The following is a 27,111-nucleotide window of genomic DNA, read 5'->3' on the forward strand; positions in this document are numbered from 1 at the left end:
CGGCCCTGGCCCGACAAGACCATCAGCTTGGTGTGTCAAGGCCTATAACTTAACCATCACATCTAAATGCCATTCCTCTAAACTTAACTGTTACCTGAACATTAAAACCAAGTCCACAACCTGAAACAGGCCTTAAAAGAACGGAGGATCGACCAAAATGTCCTCATTTTCAAAAAATGTCATCACTCTGTTACTAAAATACGTTTGTCCTCACTATGTTTGCAAGTACAACCACACACACAGACACACACACACTCTCTGAGGCTGCAACCAAAGCTTGCTGTATCCCTGCAGGTCATCTGGGATTGACCAACATTCTAGCAGAATTCATTATGGAAATCTGACACTAGCCCACAGGAAAGGAGCAAATGTTGCAAATGTGCCGGATCCGTCTGGCTGTGTGTATCCGTGTCAGAGTGTGTGTACAGAATGAATGAGCATGAAAGTACTCATAACCCCAGAATCAATGGAGAAGATCCTTTTCATTAGGGTTGCGGTAAAAGGTGCTCCGGCATTGACCCTCTCTCTATTTTGAGCCACTGCACTGTCAAGTAACACAAGATGAAACCTCAGTTAAGAAGCCTTGTTTTTTTATTCAATCGGGTTATTAATGTTACACACCACCACAGATAAAAAACATTAGCCCATAAAAAGAGGGCTGCTGAATAATAATAGTATTAATAATATTAGGTAATATCAAGTTTTTACAGCCAAAATGGGGTAAAGTAGTACGATACTCACCAGCACTGAAAAATGCAGCATGTCTGTCTATCAAAGGTGACGGCACAGACTTGGAGCACAGAAGTAAAGTCTAAAAAAAAAAAAAAAAAACACGCTCGTACACACACATGCAGCACAAACTGACGAGCAACATTATTCTACCAACTCCTCATCTGAGGGAGCTCCACTACAAAACACAACTTGTTCCATTTAAACTCGCCCCTTCCTGGCACAACTTTACAAAATCAGTTCATGTACCCTTAAGATGTTGTGGCGCATGGGTGACAACCAACTCTTTCATCTGTGTGTTTGTGAGACTGTATCTTTTGTTAAAATGTGATCAAAGTACGGTCGAAAATAAAGCACTTGTCATTGGACAGAATTTTTTTCTGTGAGAAAAAAACTTGTATGAATGGATGTATGAAACGATAGATACCAGATAACTTTATACAACGTAGTATAAACACACGAGAGGCAGGGGAGAGCAGAAAGAACACGCACTTCCTCTCAACTCGTAGACTTCGACTTGAAGCCTGTAACCACTGTTATTATTAGAATATTACCAGTAAATAACTTGATTAATTCTATGGTTAATCATTTAATCTACAACTTTTTCTTGGCCAACGGTATGAAACAGCAGTTGACAAAACAATCTCAACTAAAAGTGTACTTACTTGCTTGTTCTGGGCCTTTTGACCACATTAAATGGTCTTCATCGACAGTAGTTTACATGACAACTGTGTAAACAACATCTGCTGTGTGTTGCATGTCAAAAGCGCCAGAGCAAGTGGACCTAAAGTTGAGATCTTGCTGGCTTTTTATGATGTTGGTTGTCTGTTTACACTGTCAACAAACCCATTTATTTCATTTAAAAAATAAATAAAAAGTCTTGGTATCACTCTCTAAAAAGCCGTACTTGAATAAGGGTAGCCTGTGATGGACTGGTGATCTCTAATGACTGTGTAATGGATACACAGGTATAGGTTATGGTAGCTAGACAGATAAATAAAGTTTGGTGTTGTAAATATTGTAAACATTATTTCATCTTCCTGCAGAGTGCTTCCCAAAAAATTAAGTAGCTATATAAAAAGACACGTTGACCAATGAAAGATGTTTTACAACCTGATCATCTCTGTAAACAGATTCTGCATGTGTGCACAATGTGTAGGGAATAAGACAAGATTTTGGTACAGGAAGTGCTCTGGTTTCCATCTGTTGTCCCGAACAGTATTGACCAATCCCGTATAAGTGGGCTTTGGTTACATTCACGCAAACAGTCTGAGGAGAGCAAAAAAGGTGAAACATATATTGGCCAGAATGTAATCTTGGAACTGAGGTCAGTTTGGGTTAATTGTGCTTTTGAAAGCCTGACATCCATTTACTGTTAACACATGAACCGGTTATTTTTTAAAGAAAAACACGCAAAAAACACAAGAGGCATTCATATGCAGATAAATGTTTACAGAGATTAGCTGAAATATCTTCTGTCTGTGGGCCAACTCCATTCTCACATCTCAAGTTGCTCATCGAACTGTGAACAATGACGACTGCACAGAGGAGGAAGTCGTGGTCCGCATATTTGCTGGCTACACCAGCACCCCAAAAATATTGGCTGTTACCCCCAGAGGTGAAATTATTATCAGCTAATAGCAAATGGGTTTCAGGGTTTACAATCTAGCAAGCCAAAAACTGCTTTTAAGAATGTCTTATTGGGGCGACCTCTGGTTCACCAGATAGAGTGTGCGCCCCTTGTAGGCTTAGGGGGCGATGACTCCGAGACGCACTGCCAGCAAAGCGTTGCCAGCAAAAGCATTGTTTCCCTATGGTATAGCACACCTGTCAGGTACTCCTCTCTTGCTGCTGTGCGATTCGTTTTCTGACTGTTTGGCGTGCATAAAAGTTAAAATATTTTCAACTTTTCCACTTAAGGCGCAGAGTCGTGCTGCTTGTCAATGTCACTTTTGGCCACATGCACGCAGCCCCTCTCCACAGACAACCCCAGCTGTTTTTCCAGATGCACTTACATGGTGTCTTTGGGGCAGTCTGGCACGATGCGTCTTGGTGTGATCGGCCCCTTAGTCCTGGCAGCGGCCCAGGTTTGATTCCTCTGCTGCCTGTCATTCCCTCTCCTCCTTTTTCTGTCACTCTACAGCTATTTCATAATAAAGCATAAAAAGAAAGCCTTGCCACTGATCTATAAAGACAAATAAAGAAATGATCATTAATAAACAACATATTATAAACCCCTCCCAATGTATGCCTAGTTAGAAAGTGGTACCAAAACTTTAATGTGCTAACAGGTATAGCAGAGACTGCTTGTAACACGAGCCAGTTAGTCGCATCCTACCAGCACCTGCCTGACGCTGCGCTACTAGCACAGCAGATTTCCATTAATGGTCCCTTCACCATTCAGATTTGCCAGAGGGCCAAATGCAATAGGCTATGGGGGGAAGAGTGTGCTAGCATGGTTTGATAAACAAACGTTAATCTCCTTAGTGCTGCTTCAGGCTCCGTGGCAGGTTTTGCACACAGCAAAGACAGGCTGGCTGCCTGGCTCGCTGTGCTGCGCGGCCCAGCCCAACCACCCTCTTCACTTTAGGAACAATTCTCTTTCCATTCCACCGCCTCTCATGTTTACAGCAGTAATCCAGTCAGTGACGTCTGTATTGGGGTGCCCAACTGTGCGTGATCCTCCTTATGCCCAGTCCTCCTCCTCCTTTTCACACCCCAACTTGAAGCAACGCTTCCTAAGCCGGCTCTCTCTGGTGGATACTGACAGATTTGCTTGGCGTCAAACACAAAATTCCCCATTTAGGTTTGTGTATTCAGAGGGGTAAAAAGACTCATGCTCTAATACTCTTGAACCTGTGGTCGAACTTAACATTACTGCATTCTTGTCTTTACTCAGAGCTTTTGGACTCTGTGAAGCACGACTTTTTCAGTTGGTTAAAAAGGCAAATTCTCTGCGTGTAAGACTGGCAACCTCAAACAGCTGCACTAGTTTAAGGAGAGCAAGTATTGCCTGTAGTTGTTTTGTTTTCTCAGTCTTATCCCTCCTCTCAAGGGGAACTTGATTTAGCAAATCCCAGACCGTTCATTGTGATATCTGTCTTTCAGCTGCAGCCTCTCCCACTCCTTCTCTGAATGTGTCTTGAAGAAACACGGAGGATGTGCGTGCTGAAACTTGGGTTTTTAATTCTGCACCCTGCTCTCTTTTTGACTCCCCTTTCTTCTCTTGTCTGTTCTTTTCCCAGTCAGAGCCGCTGAGCCGGCGCTGTGGGCAGTACATGTGAGCAGGAGAAAACCAGATTCCCTGCTGAGTGCGTGTGAGCTGCCAGACCTCCCCGTGGTCCTCCACCCCTGCTGCCTCCTCCTTTACAGCATTCAGACCGAAGCTGCTGCTCTGGTCTCAGAGTCTCAAAACCGTTTTGTCGTTTTTCTAAAGTTATAAATCTCCATCCACCTGCCACAATCTATTTTGTTTGGCTGTCTCTTTCAGCTGAGTCTTTTGAAGTACAATCATTGATATGACAATGATGTCTTTACTATAACATCCTCTCATTCTGCATGGCCTTGTAGTAGTGCTCCTGCTCAGCATGACTGCGGGCGGAGACGGAGGGCCGGCGAGGCAGGGTGGAGGAGCGGGACAGCGCCTGGCTGTGGCTGTCTAACAGTAAGTCGGGGTGGGGAGGAGGGGGGAGCATGCTGGAGCAGGACGGGTGAGGAGGTGGAGGCATGGAGGATGAGGGGTGAGGTGGTGGTGGCAAAGGGGAAGAGGACGGATGTGGAGGTGGGGGCATTTGACAGGAGGATGGGTGAGGAGGTGGGGGCATTTGGGAGGAGGATGAGTGAGGAGGTAGGGGCATTTGGGAGGATGATTGGTGAAGAGGCGGGGGCATTTGGGAGGATGATGGGAGAGGGGGTGGCGACATCTGAGAGGACAGGTGAGGAGGGGGAGGCATGTGAGAGGAGGCAGGGTGAGGCAGAGGAGGAGGCAATGGCGAGGCGCCTGGGTGTGGAGGGGGAGGCAAGGGGGAGGAAGAGGAGTGAGGAGGTGGGGGGGGTAGAGGGGATGACAACAGCTGAGGAGGGGGAGGCAGAGGGGAGGAGGAGGTGGGGAGAGGTGGGGGAGGCAAGTCCTGTCCTCCTTCGGCGCTGCCGCTGGCTGAGGAGGAGCCGAGCGAGTCTGTTTTCACTGGGAGCGTCCGGTAATCCCGGTAGTGACTGACATTCTCCTGTCGCTGCAGCGACACGCGGTGTTTGTCCCCTGACGTGTCGGCGGCCATCATGTTACCACTGATGGTGTTTCTCCACTCCCACGGCTTCCCGTTGTTAGCTGACACTCGCACAACCGGGTGGTGAGGGGCGTGAGCGTCGATTGTGACGATGCTACCACTCCCGGCAATGCTCCCCGGATTGCTCCCAGTGCAGCTGTCTCGATCAGATGGGATCCGGTAATAGGGCGACTCGGAGCAGTTGGACCCAGCACCGGAGGAGGAGCCACCTTCTGATGTTTTAGTGGATGAAGTGACTCCATGACCCGGCTGCTTAGACATGGCTATCACCTGGAGGACAGAGGAACATCTAGTCAGAATTAGGGCCGTCAGTTTTGGTTCATTTTACTTTTGATGGTCAAAGACTTGTTAACTGGGATCTGGCTGGCTAATTTTAAAGGAAAAGAAAAGACTTGACTTACAAGAGGCCTTTCCTTTTAGTTTGGCACTCTGTTGCCGCAGTGAGCTTTAGCTCTGCATTTCAGTACTCTCCATCCAGAGGTGGAAAAATGATGCCTTCCCTCTGGTGTCCCCCTATGTCGCCCCAGTGAATAAGCAGCTTTATTTTGACCGTAAATCTCTTTTGAGTACTGTTAACCTTGTTAGCACCACTTGCTGTGCCACACTGCTAATGGTAGTAAGAGAGTTAAAAGTGATAAAATAGTCAATAATGCCACAGGTGCCCCCCCCTTACTCACCAGGGCGAGCTGGGGGGGTGTGACTGGAGGATGGGCACAATGTTACGGTGTTGGGTCGAGATCGTGTTACTAGCGATAATCGCCAAATGAGTGGCTCTGCTAGCCAGCCCCTACCAGCCTGAGTGGTGTGCAATGCAGTAAACTGAAGAGTAATAACAGGTCAAAAATATTCTTGGTAGCTAACTAACTGACGGTTAAGTGATGACATCCCTAATCAGAACAAATGACTGTTTAGTTGACAAAAGTGTACCTGATATCCTGATATCGCTTTGTCAACAGCTATTTCCGAAGTCCACAATAAACTTTCAATCTCAAGAAAAGCAGCTAACACAGATATTAGCAATTTGTTTTTACAAAACAGCTCTGCACCACAATAAAGTACAGGTTCATTACAGTAAATATTGTAAAGGGTAACGGCAACAAATTCAATATCCTTCACAGAAAGCCTTAATACCAACTATAATAAGCGTTTGAGCCCCTGTGAAAGTATTTTATATTGGAAAGTAATCAGTGAAATTGCCTCTGACTGTGTTGTTCCGTTTTTATTTTACCAACAAAATAAATCATCAGGTGTGTCACAGCCCAGCGTTTGGCAGCTATTAAATCTCCTCTCCTGACTAAACTATGTTTATTAGAATTGGCTGCATGCCACTGGAAATCAGAGAATGAAAAATTACAGCTCAAAACAATGTAATTATTTTGATTTGCAGGCATTCATTTTCTAATTTCTCCTCACCTGAGTGACTCTCTGCTGGCTGGGCGGCTGGTTCGGCTGCGTGTTGGGGACGCGGGGAGTGGACACCGCGATGGGCCCCGTCCCCGGCTCTTTACCTCCTCCTCCCTCGGTGAGTGACAGCCACTTGGCACGCGTCTTGGCACTCTTTGGGGAGACCGGCGGCGGCCGGGTTGCTTCTTCTGGGATGTGAACGAGCGGTGGAGCCACCACCATTCTCGCTGTGGTTGGTGTGGCGGTGCCCTTGTTGGCTTGTACCGTGGGATAAAGAGATGAAGGCATCTCCTGGTCTCCTTCTCCTGCTGTCGCTCCTCCTTCATCTCCTCCGTCCCTCCCGTCCTCCTCCTCGTCTCGTGAGCTCTGGCTTCGGAGCTCCAGCGAGCGCTGCCTCCACTCTGACACCAGCTGCCGAGACCTCTGGGGGTCAAAGGGCACGTGGAAGGTCATGTGACGCTGCGTGGTCGGCAGCTCATCCGAAGGAGAAATGGGGCTGTTTCCATTTGCGACTCGAGGCAAGGTGTTGCTAAAGGTTACCATGGTTTCCTTGCCCATTGGACCTCGGGTTGCGAGGAGCTCCACATCAGCGCTTGCTCGTTTAAGGGAGGCCAGGGACGCCTTCTCCCTCCTTACCTTACTGCGAGCCCCGGAGCCCAGCCCTGCACCCAGCTCCTCTCTGCTCTCAGACACCCTGGGAGTCTTTCGGTACAGGGAGTCATGACTCCGCTGGCTCAGCACCCTCAGGCCGTCCTTCTGGTTAGCTGGGGCCAGTCTCTGCAAAGACGGAGCGTCTTCGTCTGACGCTTTGAAATTCCCCACCGCATACACAGCCTGGCACACGGATACAAGAAGGAGAAACAAATGAGGAGATAGAAGAACCCAGTGTGTTAAATAAAGACTGAAGCGTGAAAACGTATTTTCTTTAATCTTTGGGAAGGAAAAAAAAATTGACATTATTCGGAAGCGAGTGCATGAATAGGCATTTCTCCTTCCTTCTGTTTAGTGTGAGGTCAGCATGAATCACTCCTCTTTCAGAATTCATCCTTTAATGACAGAAGGAAACGCTCCCCCTCTAAAAAAGCTAAAGACAAGAAAGAAAGAGCACAAGAGGAGGAGGGGAGCGTGGAGAATGGCAACGACAAGTTTTTCTCAAAATGAAGTGTGAAATTGTTCCAGAGAATTCTTATCCGATTATTCATTCCCTCCGTAATAGAAAAGGCTATATATAGACCCTGCCAAAAAAACTGCGAGGAGAGAAAAGTATGGAAGCCACACGGAGAAAAGAGGTGATTAAAAAAAGAAGCATTTGTTAGCACATGCTGTGATATCGTTAGAATAATACAACGGGACAATTCAGTCACAGCACAACTAAGCCACTTAATTAAAAACACCAAATCTATTTATGTGTATTCGGTCATTCTCACCACGCTGCATGCTGACTTGTAACTACTCCCTGAGTACAAAACAAACCCCTAAATGCGTACAAACATATGCTAGCACTCATTTCCCAAACTTGATTCTGAAATAGGAAATCCATTTCAAGACAGTTTCACTTGTTCAAATGTCTCTCAGTGAGTAGATTAGCATAAAAGGTGCAATTATCTCAAAACCAGCCAAAAAATGTCGCTCACAGATTCTAGTCTGATCAATTTTTGCTCTTGTGTACTTCGTTTGACTAACCAGGTAGACTCCGATGCCGGCTCCAATGAGGTATCCCACGTAGACGTCTATTGGGTGACTGCGGTGCTGAGTTATTTGCGTCAGCCCGGCGAGGCCCGCCGCCATGCAGAAAGCAAACACCAGCAACGGCTTCAGCAGCTTAGTCGTGCTGCTGATACTGGCATTGAAATACATCTGTGGAGAGAGACGCAGACATAAATGCAAGCCAGACGTATGGAGAAAATACAGGAAAAGTTCAACCTTAACATATGAAGATTTACATTTTTTTAAACAAAGAAATAATGTCTGGTTTCTTTTGAATATAATGTAATTAGATGGTAGGCTACTTGGCTTTTGGTGCTAATAGTGCAAAAAAAAAAATACATTTGAACAGCTCATCAGCAATGTCTCTTTCCAGAAATCATGACCCGATTACTCAAGATAATCCACAGACCTTGTTCGTTTTTTTTATGTTTGAGGAGGGGGAGACAGAAAAATGCTCGAAGTTCCCACTGCTTCCACTCTTCTTCTAAGCTAAGATAACTGTGTCCTTGATGTCTCAGCAAAAAGGTGAATAATTGTATTTACCGAAAAATGTTTAATTATTCCTGTTAGGACAAAAACAAACTGGGTGACATAATTTCACTTGTTTTCAATGCAACTATGCTAAAAAAGTGTTCTGTTCCATGAAAACTCCAAATGACACCACCTAAATGAACTCTTCCAGGTTTTTTAAGAAAAAGATGTATGTTATTTAGGAGGTTAACTGGGTCATTAAGATGAATAAGCCTATATTTTCACAGCAAAGCAGTGTGTGGAAGAAAGCAGAAGGGACACAGCAGGGGAGAGAGAATATATTTTTATATTTACATTGAGATTCTCTGCATGCACACTATATTTGGATTACATAAAGTGGACGACAGCTGAGTGACAGAGAAGCCGGCTTTGCAAGAAATATCCATTTTAACAAGCTTGTCCATCGAGTAGTGAGCATGGAAACCCAACTTTTTGTGAGGCAGGAATCTGACAGGAGGCTGACATTTCAGTTATCCGCGATGAAATTCAAGTTTTTGTCTCTTTTTCTGTTGAGCTTTTGCAGATGAAAAGAAAACTGTCTGAAGAGAAGGTATGGAAACTATGGACGACAGAGTTAATGGACTGCTTCTCAACTTTGCAGCAATGAGACAAAATGTTGAAACCCTAGCGACCAAAACAGGCACTTTCCTCCTTCTCTCCTGCCTTTTCTCTTTCAGCATAAATTGGTCTGGTGAGCTTTAATGAGCACACTCTGGGCTCAGCGAGGCAGCAGTGATATGGCCAGTAGCTCCAATAGCCATTGGTGGAGGAGGGTCTGTGTGTGTGTGTGTAGGAGGGTGTTACCTCATGGAAAAATGACAGTGCGACTTTGCTGTACATACTGCTGCGGTCAGCAACCGCCTACAGAACGGCAAAAAGCTGCTGCCAATATGGACAAGGATAAAACAGCCAACAGAAATTTGACCTTAAAAGGATAGTTCTGATTTTTTAAAGTGGAGTTGTTTGGGGTACTTATCCACAGTCAGTATGTAAGTTGGCATGCACCCGGTTTGGAGAAGCATCCTGAAGTCTGACATGGAAGCAAAGCAATGTACTGCTGTGGATGGAGGTCAAGCTCCCCAGAAGAACACCAGGCTATAATGCAAATTTTACATAGTGGCCAAAAGTAGAAATACACCGTGCAGATCAGTCATGTGACGCCCATAGGCCCAAAAAGAATTTTCCCCATTGACTTACATCAGGAAGAGACATCTGTAAATCATTAAAAGAAAATGTGTGCGTGTCAAAACCCCTGCGAAACGACTCATTTCACTATCTGAAGCCATTCAGTCCGATAACATTCGAAAGTCTAAAAGAGCTGCAAGATTAAATTTTCATGACGGTCATCATGTCATAGTTAGTTTGTGTTATTGTGTGACTTTGATGAATCCGAACTAACACTTCTAAATGACAAATTTACACAATAACAAACACACTAACTGATAGAAGCAGTGCTAGACCTCCTTTGTTCAGCATTAAATTACTGTTTTTCTCAATGGAGTCTGGCTATGAGGAGAGCAATAAAACCGCTTATTTTTCAGTAGGAAATTGCTGTTCAACATTAACGTGGTTAAAATACTCGTAAATATATCGTACACTTAAACTGAAGCTCATTTTTTTTAGGTAGGACTTTTGGATAAGTCCCCCATACGACCCCACAATTATACTATCCCTCTAAAAGACCATATCTTTTATTTTTAAGATTTGGATGGCTCTTTGGCCTGGGAATACTGCAGTGTGAAATTTGGAAATCTCTCAGCAAGCAAACACTATAACGCCATTGTGATTTATGTATGAAGTGACAGTTATTTCATTCTAGCTAAAAAATCCTCTGATATGCAGGAACTATGTAGCCAGCAGTCAGCATTCGTTAAGAATAAGTAGAGTAACATCTGTATATTTGTCATTAACACAGATAATTGAACAGATAAAGCGCCAACTGTACAAAATCATGAAAAAACATGGAAGAAAAATTCGATGCAGTAATATTAATGTATATGCAAAGATTTAACCACAGTGTAAAACAAGACAGGGTTCACTAAAGAGACACATCGTCAAGTAAACCACACACATTCACAAACACTTGCAAGCGTACAGTATATGATGCAAAAACATCATACTCAATGTACACAAGCACAGAAGGAGTAAGTAAGAGGTGCTTACGGAGATATAGACAGCAGCGAAGCCAGAGAGCGTTGCATGCTGGGATGGAAATGTTTTCCTGGGGGGAGAAACAGGGAGAGTTAGGTGTGAAGGCAGAGAGACAAAGAGAGATTTATTTTTCCGCCAAAATAAGCCAAGTGGATTCTGGGTGTGTTTATTGCCTCTCGAATAAACCTGAATAAAGCCGTTTGTGATGTTGGGATTGTATTTGACATTAAAACCTGCCCAACTGTGTGTTTGTCAAACGGAGTGTGCGTCCTTGAGTGTGAGGATTACTAAACACAAACAGAATACCATGGGGCATTAGTGGAAACATTAGGGGAGAGTGTGTGGGCTGAGGTCAAAGCTGCTAATTTAAAGTTTGAGAAACCGAATTGTAAATGTCATTTAATTAGACGCACTAATGCACTGTTTGTTTGAGTGTCTTTATCCTTGTGTTTACCTTCCATCACTTGTTCAGGCTTAAACCTGTGTGTCCATGTGGGCAGGCTGAGAACTTAACAGTTTTTTAAATATTTTAGGGTCAATACATTGTTTTAGGCTTCAGACAAGAATTACATTTAGGTTAAAGGGAATCTATGTTAATTTTCAAAATTAATACACGTTATTCCTATGGTCTAAGATAGTCCAATATTAAGTAACATCACACAAGGGAGTGCTTTACCGTCCTTATAGGCACACCAAGTCCACAAATCTACACATGTAGGCTATTTTTAGGGTACTGTACCAACTGACCAGCACAGTTGATGTGATCAAAACATTTACAATAACTCCAAAGCATTGTAAAGTCCAAAAGCCATAATTTATAAAAAAAAAAAGATAGATGTAATAATTTCCAAAACTCACAACATGTGTTTATATTCTGTTCTAACCCATATTTGCTGGCTTTAAGCCTTTCAAAAACATTTTCACTGTAGTCACAAACGTTTTTTAGGTATGCACCTGTATTAACGGGCAGTCCAGCAGCAATCTAACAGCACCATAAAACAGGATTTCCGTTACATTCATTTGTGGCGGCCGGCCACGATCAAAATATCTGTCTACACAAATGGATTTTTTCTGTTTTTTGAGCTGGACTGTTGAAATACAGAATATATATCATTTGGCTACTGATTGCATCAAACCTTTGGAGCACAGAGCGCACTCTGGGACAGGACGGAGCAGAGAATGTTAGGTGCATTTAAAGTCAAAGTTAATTCTGCCGGGTCTAATTCGCCTCTGCAGCAGCTGCTCCTCTCCATCTATTTGATCAAATCAGCTCTGAACAGATTGACAGGTCAATTATCTGCCCCTCGACTTACAAACTGCCGCTGAGGAATAAAAGAACTCATGAGAAGCTCCGCCTGAGCTGCATTCACAGACCCGCCAAAAACTAAGAATTTAGAGAGGTGCCACAGAATAGAAAAAATTGACACACATGTATTTAAAAGTAAGAACAAAACAAACAAAGAAAAAACCCTCAAAAGTTTGGTGTGTCACCCCCCTAACTTAGCACAGAGCCTGGATACAGGGACATAGCTAACTTGGCCCTGTATAACAGTAACTCTTAAAGTATATTATCTTAATGTTTTAGACCTTTACAAAAATGGAACAGTAAAAACCACACATTGTGGTTTTACCGGCCTATTTCTTGTCCGGGTGCATTAACTTCCTGTAGTTTCCGCTGGCTTCCTTGCAACTGACCTCAGCCAAACAATAGTCTGGCACATGACGCCTTATAAAAAGCCCAAGTGTAATTTTTACATATCATTTTTTTGTGCAGATTAAGCTTACTGACTGCTTTTATAGCCTTATGTTTAGTGAGTTGTATCAACCTTCTCATTTACTTACTCACCAGCAGAGAGTGAGTAAGCATATTATCCAAAATGTCAAACTATTCCTTCAAGTTTCGGGTAAGGAGCGAGGGAATACATGACATCAATATGGGTCCTTGAAAGTATGGAATTACAAACGTGTGTGTTTGTACTACAAGGATTATCCCTATATCAGCTTTTTCCCGCTGTAATCTTTTCTGTCTGTATGCACTTATTATGCCCGTCTAATTCCCATATGGTGTATCTTGTTTGTCCGACCTCTGTCTGTTTGTTCCGCTCTGTGCTGCTAAAGAGTTTCTTCAGAAGCTAAATGTATCCGCAGCACCTGCAAATGAGATGCTACAGCTGAGCGGGGCAAAGTAAGAATTTGTAAGGGCATTGTTGTACAAAATCAACACTTAACTCCACTATTAAAGCAGCATTTATTAATGAGAAAATACTGTATTATTCAAAAAAATCCAACTGTAACATTTTCACTCCTTCGCTATTTTTAATCTCTTGTAATCCTCTTCAAATGCAAATTAGTTTTGATGACTCCTCGCCTTAGTTTGCATAAACTCCTGCAAGATAGTGATGTGGAGTAATATACATTATGCTGTGCAAGTACTGTGAATCCACTGTTCTGTAGCATTTTCTGTTAAAGCATTTATTTATATGAGCAGAGCCTCAACTGCGGGCAAATATATAATATATAGTGTGTTTGTAAATGGTTTTGTGCATCAACTGGCAAGATTGAGATCTAACATTGCTGAATTCTTATTTAATGGCCTGGTAACAGCCTGCTGGGGAGATAAGAAGCATAAACTAATATCCTGTGAATGCACTGAATATCTGTGTGTCTTCATATGTTTTCTATTTTTTTGGATGGAAATTTTTAATTCAGGCAGAAGAAGTTCTGTGTGTCCACAATGGCTGTTTTTTGTGTTTTTCTGTCTGTTGAACTTTTAGAAATCTCATTTGTTTATTTTGTGTCTCACCTACTATCATTGTCCCAGGGAATGTGTTTATATGTACTTGTAATTGTCTGTGCAACTGATGTTATTCTGTTTGCTGAATGGTACAGTGAGGTTGGGGCTCTGTTGGAGCAGAAAAATTGGGTTGGCGGGTGGAGGAGGCACATATTGTATTCTGTAAAGCTGTATTTGTATGTCCACTGTATAGCTTATAAAAAGACCTCGAGCAAAGAAAAAAATGTTCATTGCTTTTTTCTTAGTGAGGACTTTAAAGGGTTAAAGCTCTCTATCTCTGAATCTTACCTTGCTGACATGATGGCATACTGATCCTTCCCCATACAGATGTCCCGTGTGATGTAGGCATTGTTGTCACATGACACTCCCGGGGCCGTGTAATTGGGCTGGCAGACGGTGAGGAAGAAAGGGGCGTGGTAACCAGTAGCTAACTGGATGACATCTGTCACCAGGGCTGTTGCCAGGAGACCGAACACATGAACACCTGAGGGAGCGACAGAGAAAGAAACGGTGAGGCGGCTTTGGTAGATGATATAAAAAGCCCCTTGTGACTTCTTCACTATGAGCTGCTCACTTGTGAACACCTGCAGAAAATAACAACGCTGAACTAGCCCCAAAGACCCGGAGTGACACCACGAGCCTTCGGTTTGTGAAGCTTTTACGCAGACAGTGAAATTTAGCAAGGTGAATTAATTACTCTTTTCACTTCAAAGCTCAAAGTCTGCCTCAAGATATTTCCCGTGGAGCATTATATCATGCCTATTTCTTTTCAAGTCATCCTTCATTTAATGCATGTAATTAGCTTATGTCCCTGCTCTAAAAAGTGAAATCAAGTTGGAGGCTCAGCTGGAAAGTGGAGCAATTTGTCTGTGCCAAAACTGATTTCTATCTGAACAACAACAACATTTTGTTTTTTACTACTATCAGCAGGTACTTGACTCTGCTATTAGCCCTAAGGAGCAAATGTGAACTTCACATGGAGACATATTAATCTCCCACTGACTTTGCTTTGAAGGATTAGTCCTCTATATGGATGGCCATGTGCTTAAAATGCCAATACGCTTCAGTGAGGTGTTTATTTTGGCTCATGTTATTTGAAAAGCATATAATATAGCATTGAAAATATACTTTGTGGCAAACCATGTCCACCAACAGTCATCAAAGAGCAACAACTGAACCTTATATTTGTTCATTAGCTGCAAGATTAAATAAATGCAAATTATTAACTTATTACACTCTTAGTACTCAGTGGGGAATTTAAAGATCTGGACCTAGGCAAGGAAAAAAAAAGTGTAATATTTGGACACATGCTCCAAATAAGTGGTGGGCAGCATTTCCACAGTCTTGTACAAGGTCCATATAATCAAAATTTACAGTCATGAGGCAAAAAAAAAAGAAAACAAACAAACAAAGCGACTACTTCCAAACTAACAAAAGGGCCAAAATACGGAAAATTCAACCAGACTGCTGAAACACTGAGAGCGGTTCTAAATAACATTGCATCTTATCATCTTTACATGTGGTGTCGGCCTGTAGGGTACATTTTAACTTGATTTGCTCAGTTTTAGCAACACCACAGCAACAAACTAAATCCATCTATTGAAGCCATTTGAAATGTTATTCGATACAGTTTGTGTTATCATTAGTTGCACTAAGGATGTGTGTCATTAAATAGCCAACGTTAGATGTTACATGTCTAAAAGAAATGTTGCAAGTTGAGCCCAGTTCTCACTCACCAAATGCTTATTCCAGCAGTGGAAAGCCACACCAGTGTTTACTCTTCTTTTGCTTCTTTTAATCTTGTATCATTTATTTTCTTTGCCACCGAATGTTGTGTTTACCATGCCACTAACTGGGGGCATGGATGTGATATTACAGGTGATATTACAAGACAGCAGGTTCGGGGCTGGTTAGTGTACCAATTTCAGCTTATATGTCTAAAACAAAATTAATAAACATCTGACATAATGTCAAAACTGTTCCGTCTTTGCATTCTATTGATGATATATATATATATATATTTTTTTTTTGTTGTACACTTAAAGTCTGACCATATTTTACACGTACCTTTAACTAGTTATTTGGAAAGTGGTAACTCAAGGAAAACATTAAAAAAAAACAACAACAAAAGAAAACGATGCAACATTCAACTCCATAAGAGAAAAATACATAGACTGAGAAATACTTCCGATAAAAAGTAAACAAAACAGGTAAATCAAAACCCATTTGAGCCTGAACACCCCCTCTGCAATGCTGTCACGCTGCAGTTACTAATTAACTTAAAGACACTTCATAAGGATTCACTTTACTGAGGACTGAGGTGCTTGTTCTGGATCATTTTTATATGTGTCTTTATCACCGACAGAATAAGCATCTATGCAAAAATAATTCTGTTTGACAAACCATGCAGTTAATGAGACCCTGAGGGGAACTACACTGCAACTATTGCTCTGTCCATAACAACGGCCATGTATCCTCCAAAAATACCTTCAAAAACCCCAAAAGGATTAGTGCTTGGACGTACCAACAAAGCGCACTGTTCTGCGTAGGAAGGAGTTGAAGCTGCAGCCTCCAGCGTTGATGCTGCTCTCGGACTTGGGACATGTCTTCAGTTTGGACTGCAAACAGTACATCAGGCCCTCCCCCAGCATAATCTACAGAAAGAGAAAAAGAAGTAGGAAAAGGAAAAAACCCTTATTTCTGAATTTTCTGTTGTTTGGAACACAACTTGAGGCAGTGAGAGAAAAATACAGAAAAGAACAAGGAGAGAAAGAGACAAAAAGAAGAGAGAATCAGAGAGGAAAAAGGGTTAGAGTGCTATTAATGTCAAACATCCATTTGTGTGATTGTGATCTACGGTGAGAGAGAGCTACGGACGGAGAACGGAGGCAAGGTGCTATTGAATAGTGATCACTTCCAATCCAAGTGATAGATGAGTGTTGGAGAGCTCTGCTCGTTTCCATGCTGCTGATGGATTAGCAGTGTGTTGTCTGTGTGTGTGTGTATTGATTGGGGGGGGCTGTGGCGTGTTTGATGGTGTGTGTTGGAATGTCAGGTGTGTATTTATCAATGTGTCCATTGATTCTGTGTTTCTGAGGGGAGATTGAATTTGCTTTGTGAGTGTTGGAGACGCTGTGAGTTTGCATATTTGTGTGATCTACATATTTGTCCGTACACAAGCGTTACGACGTGATGCATGTGTGTAGAACTGTCGAACAAACCCCCAAACCCCATGACACATTAGATTGTCGATCCTCTGAGACAGGATTTTTGTTTTTATCCCTGTGACTACGATAAGGGAAGATTTTGTTCCTGTAAAGCTTCAACATTTTTACATGAACAGTGGATCAAGTGTAGCTTTATAACAAACCCATAGGGGATTATTACTCGACAAGCTTTTTAGCTTTAGACGATACAGACTGTAAATTCCCTCATCGACCCCAGTTTCCAGCAGTGGCATCAATTTCCAGGTGAAACAAAGATCTGATAAATCAACTGTACGCTACCTGCTCAGCACCAAATGGGAATGTTAGCAACTAGCTAGTAAAGAAACCTCAAGCAAAAGATGTTTTTCTCAGGAGTTGGTGTAAAAAGAAGGATTTCGACCTTACATTTACCAGGTTTATAGGAGCTGCGTGCAACACTTTTACACTTAAAATCAACACATTCTCAATCCCAACTTCTCTAGGTTTAGTTATTGTTAGTACAAATACATTTGTCAATAACATAATAATTGCTAGTTGTAGTTCTTTTTTTCTAACAATTTTTCCTGTGTATTGTTCTTATATTTTTTCTTTTGTGTTTTTAAAAGTTTTTCATGTATGTGTTTTGGGAACTTTAAATTTACAGCACTGTGTAACATTGGTTTTGTTAAGTGCTATATAAATAACTTTATTATTAAGTAATGTGACAAACTTCACACGACATACTATGTTCCGTTTTTAAATAACTCAACATTAACTTTTAGTTTCACACAGGACACAAACAGTGATCTCCTAGTTGAAAGTCCTGTATTTGGCCCACCTGTTGACCTTGACCTCTTCCCTACGTGGACTTTCTTGCCCCTTATACTACATCAGTAGCTCTGAGCGTCTGACAATGATGCAGCCCAGTGTGGCTCATGCAGATGCTAAAGGGCCCGTCGATACGCGGTTATCAGACACAGAGGATTAACTAAGCGCTCATTTTTGACGAGAACGGATCGATACTATAGGCATTTATTCACTATGCTGCGGCTTCGTGTTTATTTAAATGAGTGGCTGTTTGGTTTGATGTATTCCTACTTTCTCGTTTACAGGAAAACTTGTAAATACATAAATTACTATGCAGAAATCCATCAGATCAGCTATACAGTGTTAAGGAAATTTAAAAGCATGTTTATCTACATTTGAAAGAATTTGGCACTTGGTACCACAGATATCCATGAACTGAACAAAGCCAGCTAACATCGCCAATCGCACGCCTTAAAACTGCATACAACAAGAAAAAAAAGAGCACAATTGCCCCAAAAATGTCAGTTTTCCTTAAACTTCCCTTCGTTTTGTGGGAACTTCCATTAATCCCCATGAACAATCCCCATGTGAGTGTGTGTGTGTGTGTGTGTCTGTGTGTGTGTGACGGACTTACGGACGCAGCAGGACCAGCGAATGCCAAACTCAGCAGCATCAGCAGCGGGATAAGCTCATCTCCCGTCTCCACGTAGGGCATGGAGAGGTCACGGTCATGGCAACGGAATCCCACCATCGCCGGGGACAACACATCTGTCAGCTCCAGGAAGTACAGGGACACCAGGGAGGAGAGGACTATGGGGAGCTAGACAGGCATGCATGCACGCACACAAATACACACACACACACACACACACACACACACACACACACACACACACACACACACACACACGCACACACACACACACACACACACAAGGACAAGGACAAAGCAAAGAGTGACTGGAATCCAATATTTGCTTGTGAAGGTGTGATTCATCCAATATTTTATGTCAGCTACAACCACAACAACTAACACACACCTTCAAACACACACAAGAGACGAGAAGAAAGTGATGACACCACAAAACAACAAACGCTTTCAGCAGAGGTCAGATCCATCCAGATGCAATAAACATAAAAACCCAACACTATATACAGCTGAAAGAGTGACTCAGCTCGTGATCGATTCAGTAAATCTAGTGACTCAACGTTGACCAAGCATTGGTGTATCAAAGAAAAGTGATTCACCCATCGATCGACACATACCTCTACAAAATAAAAGCACGGCAACAGGGTGATGCTGTCTTTGGGCGGTTTCTTCTTTGCTTTGTTCTTGGGGGACGTCATCTTGGGCTGGGACCAGTCACAGCCTGTTGGGATGACAGATTGTGTAGAGATGTCAAGAGAGGAGCCTTCAGAGCACGTTCATGGATTTCTACCATCAATATTTCTGAAATCATCAAAAAAAACAACAACTTCGAACTTCTGCCATCTGATGAATGAAACATAGGTTCAAACTGTTTGCCATGGTTGGGATGAGAGGTTTTATGCACAAATTAAACAGCACTAGTCTAAAGAATAAGACCTCTTGTTTGTAAAATGTATTCTAAGCAATTTTGTTGTCGTGTTGTTTGGTAATGAGGTGCATCATTAGTCTCGGCACACAGACGCACAAGGTTATTAAGATGCTCTTGATGTTGAGAAGTCGCGAATCTACAAACAGAAATATTCAATTCAGAAGGAAGCTTTTAACTTCCAAAATGGTTTTAATGCACTAAATTCATCTCCCTCACAAACACGTAGAAAAACACGCATGCCGACATCTCCTGCCATCAATAACCTGTAGGCGATCAGAAGGCCTTGGAGAGAAGTAAGAGCCAAGGGCCAGAATGGAAAACTAAACAGAGTTAAATATTCACAGCTCTCCCTACAGCTCCCTATTTCTCAGTTTTCTGCCTGTCTTTCTATCGCTGCATCTGTCCTAAACCCATGTGCCTCCATCTCTATCACTCAATCGCAGCATCTTCACCTCGCTGTGTCCCATTTTACTTATCACTTCTCCATCACTTTTCTTCTACCGCTTCCTCTTCCTGCCAATCTGCAGTTTACCAACACTTTTATCGGTGCCTCTTTCTTCTTTCTCCGTATTACCTCTAGCTCCCTACCCCTTTTTCTACCAGCATCCACAGCTGTCTTCGTATCTCAGTTTGCTTTTGTTTGGTCAGAACTGACTCTAAAGCTCACTATGTTGGTTGGTCAGTTGGCCCGCAAAAACAGCCAAAGTTTTGCCCGAGGAGACTAATATTTGGCATGGAAAACAAGTCTATGTGTGTGAAGGTGTGTGTTTGTGTTCCTGCTAATTGTCTTAAAAAGTGGGTTTGGGCATAAAGAGTGGCGCATTGCAAAAGTGGATGCATGTGCATATGTGGTCACAGCTATTACAAATTTGTGCTTGTTAGTATAAATTTCCTACCAGCCAATGTGATGAACGTGAGGATCTGGTTTTGTCCAAAAGCCTCAGAAGTGTGTGTTGTCAATTACTGACCCCTCCCTCCTGCGCCAGTTTTGGACACCCAGTAACCTACAACTACTACCACTGTGTTTGAAATATGAGTATCAACACATTCCCACTCCCACCTGGTCATATACCGACACTTCAGTGGACCTGCGCATCAAACTTGGACACTCCAGGTAAGCCTCTGGTGTCATTCTTGGATGCTCAGGGACGGCATGTCAATTTGCACTTGTTACATGCATTGTGTCTTTTCAAAATAAACTTCCATTTTCACTGGCATTGTAGTCTCTGCTCATTAAATTCATACAGTATTTATTAAAAATACTCCTACAACGTAGGGAAAACATTTTCTTTTAAGGTTTACTTCCTTTGGTTTAAGCTACAAAAGCACATTAGGTTTAAAAAACATCATGGGTGGGCTTAAAATGCTCAGTTGTTATTAAGGTAATGTAATGTCACATGACCTATGTCACTTGTGTGGCATTCTACACATACTAGTACGTTATGATTCAAATAAATTGAATGACTTTTGGTTTTACATGGGACGCAAGTTGTGTGGTCCTGAGTGAAAGTCCAGAGTTTGTTTAACCTATTAACCTCCCCTCCCACCTGCCATATGCAGGTTTTCTCACTCTTTATAGTACAGCAGCTGCCCAGAGCGTCAAAAACTGAGTTTGACTCATACCACCTCTGGGGGCGCCCTTGTGCATCGGTTTTTGATGCTGAGGGCCACTGACCACTGACTTTGTGTTTTCGAACTGGGAGTGAGACAAGGTTGAATGAAACCTGCTGCACTTGTCATGGACCCGCTGAGCCGACTAAAATGAATTTCTTTATCTAGAACCGATTTCAGTGAATAGTTTTGGTCTCCCATTATTGTGTAAATGACGTTTTCTACTTGCAATTTCCTTTTCTTCTGGCACACACATTGACAAATTTAAGGCAGATTGAGTTTGAGCAGAAAATCAGTTGATCTGAGGCTCTGTTCCAAAAATACTTGCCTTCAAGAAACTCAGATTGGCTGAAAGCTGTCTCTGCACCTCTACCTCTTTCATCTGCGGTCTCTCCATTTTATTGTCGTTTGCTCAGTGTTTGCTTAGCTTTGCTTATTCCTCTCTCACTTGCACTTTCTCTCTCTTTCTCTCTCCTCACTTCTTGTCTTTTTTGCAGTTTGTCTACAAATCTGTCTGTGCTTTTTCGACCTTTCTACACCTTCCATTCACCCCTCTGTCTTAACACATCTCTCTCTCTCTACCTCTCCCCCTTCTTTTTATCTCCATCCTCCTTTCTCTGTTTCTGCCTCTTTCTCTCCAAGATAAGAGGGCCTGACCCTGAGGCGGTGTTAGGCAGAGAATCAAAGACTTCTCCAGTCTAATTTCCATGACCGCTAGAAATGAAGAGGAGAGGAAAGGAGAGGAGACGAGAGGTGAGGAAAGGAGAATAGGAGAGAACGGGGGACAAGATAAGCGGAGATCAAAGACGTAAAGAAGAAGAATGATAAAAGAAGAAGGGTGCAGCTCCAGTTTGTGTATATGTCGATGTCTGGTGGTGCTGGTGGGGGGAGACGGGGGTCGGTGGGGGCCTGAGGATCAGACACAGGGAGGATATTGGGATGGATGGATTCCAGTGTAGCTGAAAGCAGCTTAGGAAGACGCTGGGGCCCGGGTCTCACTCTCACAGCCGCTTGGTCTCAGTGACCTACTCCAGTCAGCACTTAAACCTCACCCTAACACACACACACCACACACACCACACACACCACACACACACACACACACACACACACACACACACACAAAATGAGCCTCTTTACTGAAGAAAGAAGCCCGTTTATCTGTCACACCAGCATTTGTCCTCTGGGGCTTGACATATGTGTGTGAGACTGCAGAATGTGTATGCTGTGCTTGTGTTTCTTGTGTTTGCATGTGTGTGTATAGTCTAAGCAATGCCCATCACGTCTGTGTGTGTGTGTGTTTGTGTGAATAAGGTGGGTTGTATAGCCTGCGGTGGACAGAAACAGTCTGTCAGTCTGTCAAACAGTGAGGAAGATACAAGACCACCAACCACCAACATGGAGAGAGGGTGGAGGTGTTAGAGTACAGACTGTTAGTGTAGTATGGTGTTGCACAGTACAGAGTTTTTCATAATACTTTAGATTCATGGTGATATTGTATATTATATGTGTATATATCTACAGTATATAAGTACGCTATAACGAACAGACGGTTGACAAAATTAAGGAAATCCCACTATCAAGTGTCCCAGTCAGAAAAAGCTTCAGCGCTTCTTAGATTCTCTGAGTGTCTGGAAGACACCTGGTGGGATTAACATCATTAATCCCTAATTTTAAGTTTTTCTGATGGTGTTGGAGAATGCTGTCTAACATGCCAGTCCAAAATCTCCCATAGGTATTCAGCTAAGCTGAGAGCTGGTGACTGCTATTAAATTATTCACATCATGTTTATCAAACCATTCAGTGACACCTCATCTACCTTTGTCAGGTTTGTCTACCCCTTTGTTCTGGTTTCTCCTTTAATTAATCACCCATCTAAGACCCTTTTCACACAGAGATCGCGCTGTAGGGCCACTACACTGTCCCCTCTGTACGCTGCCTTTGCATTTATATACAGAACTAAACAAACCGCAGCATCATGCCACTGTTTTATTTTAGACAGCATGCCGGCATTGCAGAAGCATAACAGGCGTGACCTTTAACACAATATCATCTGCCTCTAATGTGTCACAACATTTGTGTCGGCAGTGCTTACTAAACAATAAAAATGGCAAACGTGGCAATAACATTCATTCTCCACCCATTATATGGCGATGATCTCGCCCCCTTCTCCCTCCTTCTGATGTCATATTGATGTCCGATGCCAACCGGGAACCATGGAGGAAGTAAAACATATGAGCAGAATAGTCACTTCTATGACTTTTACTCACATTTTATACACATTTCTATAGTGAATTAAATAATGAAACTAATCAGCCAGAACCCCCCACTAAAGGACAGCCCAGAACCCCCCACTAAAGGACTCCTGGTTGAGAACCAATGTATATACTTTTCTGGATAATAAAACAAATTTGAGCATAGTATAGCAGTGCAAGGCATAAAGCTGAGATGATAAGCCAATTAATCAATTAATCGACAGACAGAAAATTCATCTGCAGCTATTTTGAGATGTATGCAAGTCATTCTTTCAAGCAAACATAATGTGAGGATTTGCAGCTTTTGTTTGTGCTATGTGATACTAAATGTAACATTTTTGGGTTTTGTTCGAACTAAACAAGACCTTTGAAGATGATCTTGTGATTGTGATCTACATGTTTCATTATTTCATGACATTTTGAAAAATCACTGAATACACTGATTAGTCTGGAAAATTATTGGCATATTAATCAATATTGAAAATAATTGTTAGTTGCAGCCTTAGCATGGTACCATAGGCATAGATTTGTTCCCCCCAATAAATCAAATCAAAGTAAGAGAGGACTTTTATTTTGACTAAATGAAAGACATTTTCACTATAAACTGATTTAAAAATTCATTAGAAAATAATAAATTAAGTAAATTAAGTGTTTGACACAAAAAAATCAGGGGGACACCCCCCTCCCACCCCTTCATAACAAACATACACCCCTGCACAGTATGATATACCACAGTACTTAAACTTTAGGGGTTATGGAATGAAGGGAAAATATGTCGAATATGTACGTTTATTTACTATGTCTTCTGATGAGCAAGGAAAATCTTTTCAAAATTTAAATAGTTTGTGATGGTACCATTGCAGTTGAAATAATCTTAAATTCAAATACTTTTTAGTTTTTTGTTTTTAAGTGACAGACCTATTTTCACACTATCAACATGAATTTTGTTCAATTTAAACAAAAAAGCATTTGCCATAATAAATATTTTGGTGGATTCTACATAGGCCTTCTTCTACATAACCAAATATTTCTGTAAAGTATTTTCAACATACCATATGATATTCTATAGTATAGTACCCTGTAGTACAACATAGCATTGACATGGACCCATGGTTTTTCCCAACAGGCCACTGACACTCACTATTGTAACGATGAGCCCTGGCTAATAAACATGAAAAACTCAGATGATGAGGTGAACAAAGTGTAGCAGTTCAGTTTGTCCATTTTCCATTGACCATGTAGTCCTCCATAAAGAAAGTTACAGTGCTACTGTAGCTGCACAGACATGTCCACTGCAGGGCCCTCAACAGCCAGAGAGACATAAAGGGCCATATGCTCCACTTAATGTGGAGGAGGGTTTACACAACTCAGCTCACATACATTTATACTGGAGAAAACACGTCAACCGTGATTTTAAGCTGCTATCAATCCTGCTGATAAAAATCCAATCAGATGTGTAAGAATTGTATTGATGGTTGCATTACTCCTAAAAGGAGACTGAGCATGTATTTTGATTTAATTGCTGTTTTCTCCCACTGGAGGTTACAGCTTATCAAAAGGAGCCACAGTAACGCAACATAATACCGTGCGGGTTATTGATAACATAGCTGTTACTCCACCACAAGCAGAAATCAGCAGATTGCGTATGAGATCATCAATTATGAACGTGAAAACCATGTGCTGATTTCTCCCTGCTCGCCTCTCAGCTCGTGTGCCAGGAGGAGCGGAGGGGTTGCTGGGGAGGGATGCATGCATGCTGGGGGGTGAGGAAGAGGAAGAAGAAGAGGAGAGTGACAATGCTACCGGACAGGCTGAGCACTCACCTCTGTCCCGGGGGCTCCGCGAATTCACCGAGTCCCGTCGCCCCCTTCCCCCCCGGCGTGGTCTTGCGTGCTGCTCCAGTTTGGCGGTGCACCGTCCCTTTAATCCATCTCCAGCGTCTCCTAAGTCACCCCGAAATCCAAAAAAAAACCCTGTTCGGTGATATTTAGAGAGCGCTCCTCCGGTGTGAGGCTATTCTGGGAGCACTGAAGGAGACTGGGAGAATGAGGTTGGATGGGAGTAAGTGGGGAGACCTACAGAGGAAGAGCAGGGATGGTGAGAGAGGAGAGAGAGAAGGGTTTGCTGATGGTGGAAAGTCCAATTTGCGGCACTTGCTGGTTACGCGTTCCTCCCTTCTATTTCCTGGAGAAGTGAGAGATTCACGTGCGTCCACCTCCCATTGCACTTGCACCTGCAAGTTTTGTTTTTTTCCCACAAAATATTTAACACGGATAAAATTGAAAATTTCCCCAAAAATAGGAGCTTGTTTTCTATGCAAGGCATCCGTCACACGGTTTTCGGGTACGCAGTCAGCTTCACAGCGCGCGCACAACACACACACACACACACACACACACACAAAGGCATGGGGGCTGTGGAGGAGGAGGAGGTGGAGGAGATGAGAGGGGGGGACAGGGGGAGGAGAGAGTGTGGTGTGTGCGCTTATGGTGGGGGGAGGAGACAGTCTGGTCCACACTTCTCTCCTCTTTTCCCTGCTGAATTCCTGTTTCGGGGCTACCGCCGTGAGGCGACCGAGACAAAGGGGTACATTTTTGGGAATGTGTGCGTGCCTGTGTGGAGTAAACGCGGCCTGCGCATGTGTGCGTAAAAGCGAGGGGGCGGTTTTTGGATATAACCTCTCATACGCAGGAGCCAATTTCACTGTAATTATAATATTAGGCATCAAATACTCCTCGTGCTTCTTCTGTAAATAGCATCAGATGAGCGTTTGACCCTGATTATCTTCCAGGGGGTGACGGCTCAGATGCCTTTGTTTACTCTAGAAGGGTGTGGCAGGCGTCTGACCACTGTGGTGCATTTGGATTCCCCTGGAGGAGATGGCCACGCGCGCACGCACAGTTTACTAGCTCCCACGTTCACGTTGAGAATCACAGACACCTCTGCGATTCCCTGACTCATCATGAATGACATTGCGGCAATTAACATCAAAGAGTCGGCTGTGCACGTGCTGTTTTTATGGACGTGCATGTGCACTTTGCTGGATGTTCTCTGTAAGAAATCCATATCTTTTTCTCCCACGGTTATCAATTCTTAATGGGGCTTAAAACTGAGTTAAAATATCCATTTAGCACCACATTTCTCCCTCACGTCAATCATGGGTGTGTTGTGACACATTTAGGGACACTTGCAGTGTGTGTGTGTGTGTGTGTGTGTGTGTGTGTGTGTTAAAATCTGTGCTCACTGTAAAATCTGACAAGTTGATCTTCATATAATTTTGGAAATCAATTGCCTTGAAAAAGTAAAGTAAAATTAATTATTAACTAGGGCTGTCAAACGATTCATTTTTAAAATCGCGATTAATCGAAAATTTTCAATAATTAATTGCGATTAATCACATTTTTTTAATCACATGTTTTCAATTAAATTATTTTGCATTACAAAGCAGTCATGAAGTCCATATTGACAGGGTAAAGCAATCTAACCAGACTGTGTTGATTAGGAATCGACTGACAGCAAAGACTCATTGCTACCCATAGAACCCAGTTTTTAGATTTATTTAGATATCTTGAGGTCAGAGGTCAAGAGACCCTTGTCAAATGGCCATGCTGTTTTTACATAACCAAAATTTTGCGTAAATTTGGAGCGTTATTCCATCCCCTATCTTAGAAGCACCACTGGGTTCCTCAGGTCTTCTAGTTTCATATAATAGGAGTACAATCACACTAGCTTTAAAACTCAGCCCAGTACAGTCTCTTAAAGATAGGAATGTCGGCTGGCAATTAACTTGATTTAGAAATATAACACGTTATGTACGAACCATAATCTCATCCCGATTAATGCGCTAATGCGGACAGCTCCACTGTTAATCTTAATTTAGGTTTACTCTATAGCTAAGTGTTAAGTTTACTTGAAATTTAGCTGTGTTTACTTTTTGTGTTGCAACTTGCAATTTTGAGGGTCATGAAAAACAGTATTTATATATATAGTAGGTTTTGTTTTACTCCAGTAGAAATATTAGTTCACCCAATTTGGTCCTTATGTTGTGAGTTGGTAATGTACTATTAAAAGACA

The 27,111-nt window shown here is 42.5% G+C and overlaps 2 protein-coding genes across 2 annotated transcripts in view; both read right to left on the reverse strand.

Annotated features, from left to right (window-relative positions):
• Positions 1–464: 464 nt before the first annotated feature.
• On the reverse strand, positions 465–24,988 carry LOC121954047 (phospholipid phosphatase-related protein type 3). Its single transcript, XM_042501368.2, has 9 exons — positions 24,861–24,988; positions 18,861–18,964; positions 18,229–18,414; positions 16,127–16,256; positions 13,891–14,086; positions 10,821–10,878; positions 8,103–8,276; positions 6,429–7,253; positions 465–5,285 (listed from the first exon to the last, which is right to left on the reverse strand). The coding sequence occupies exons 2-9, from the start codon at positions 18,939–18,941 to the stop codon at positions 4,266–4,268; spliced, it is 2,670 nt and encodes an 889-aa protein (XP_042357302.2). The 5' UTR covers positions 18,942–18,964; positions 24,861–24,988; the 3' UTR covers positions 465–4,265.
• Positions 24,978–27,111, reverse strand: part of LOC121954046 (glutamate receptor ionotropic, NMDA 3B-like) — a 116,807-nt gene continuing 114,673 nt past the window's right edge. The window contains exon 15 of the transcript XR_015778628.1: positions 24,978–25,112. The gene's annotated coding sequence lies outside the window, so the exon portion shown is untranslated. The remainder of the gene's footprint in view (positions 25,113–27,111) is intronic.

This window comes from Plectropomus leopardus, chromosome 14 (genome assembly GCF_026936395.1).
Source record: "Plectropomus leopardus strain MGB_pleo_1.0 chromosome 14, ASM2693639v1, whole genome shotgun sequence".
Classification (NCBI taxonomy): domain Eukaryota; kingdom Metazoa; phylum Chordata; class Actinopteri; order Perciformes; family Serranidae; genus Plectropomus; species Plectropomus leopardus.

What these genes read in the sequence shown, in the direction of transcription:
- LOC121954047 (XM_042501368.2), bottom strand. Translation starts at nt 18,941, where the DNA reads ATGACGTCCCCCAAGAACAAAGCAAAGAAGAAACCGCCCAAAGACAGC. An exon ending in TCGCTGCTGTCTATATCTCC is followed by an intron (nt 8,277 to 10,820) that starts GTAAGCACCTCT and finishes CTCTCTCCACAG; the next exon opens with ATGTATTTCAATGCCAGTAT. An exon ending in GCCAGCAGAGAGTCACTCAG is followed by an intron (nt 5,286 to 6,428) that starts GTGAGGAGAAAT and finishes TCTGTCCTCCAG; the next exon opens with GTGATAGCCATGTCTAAGCA.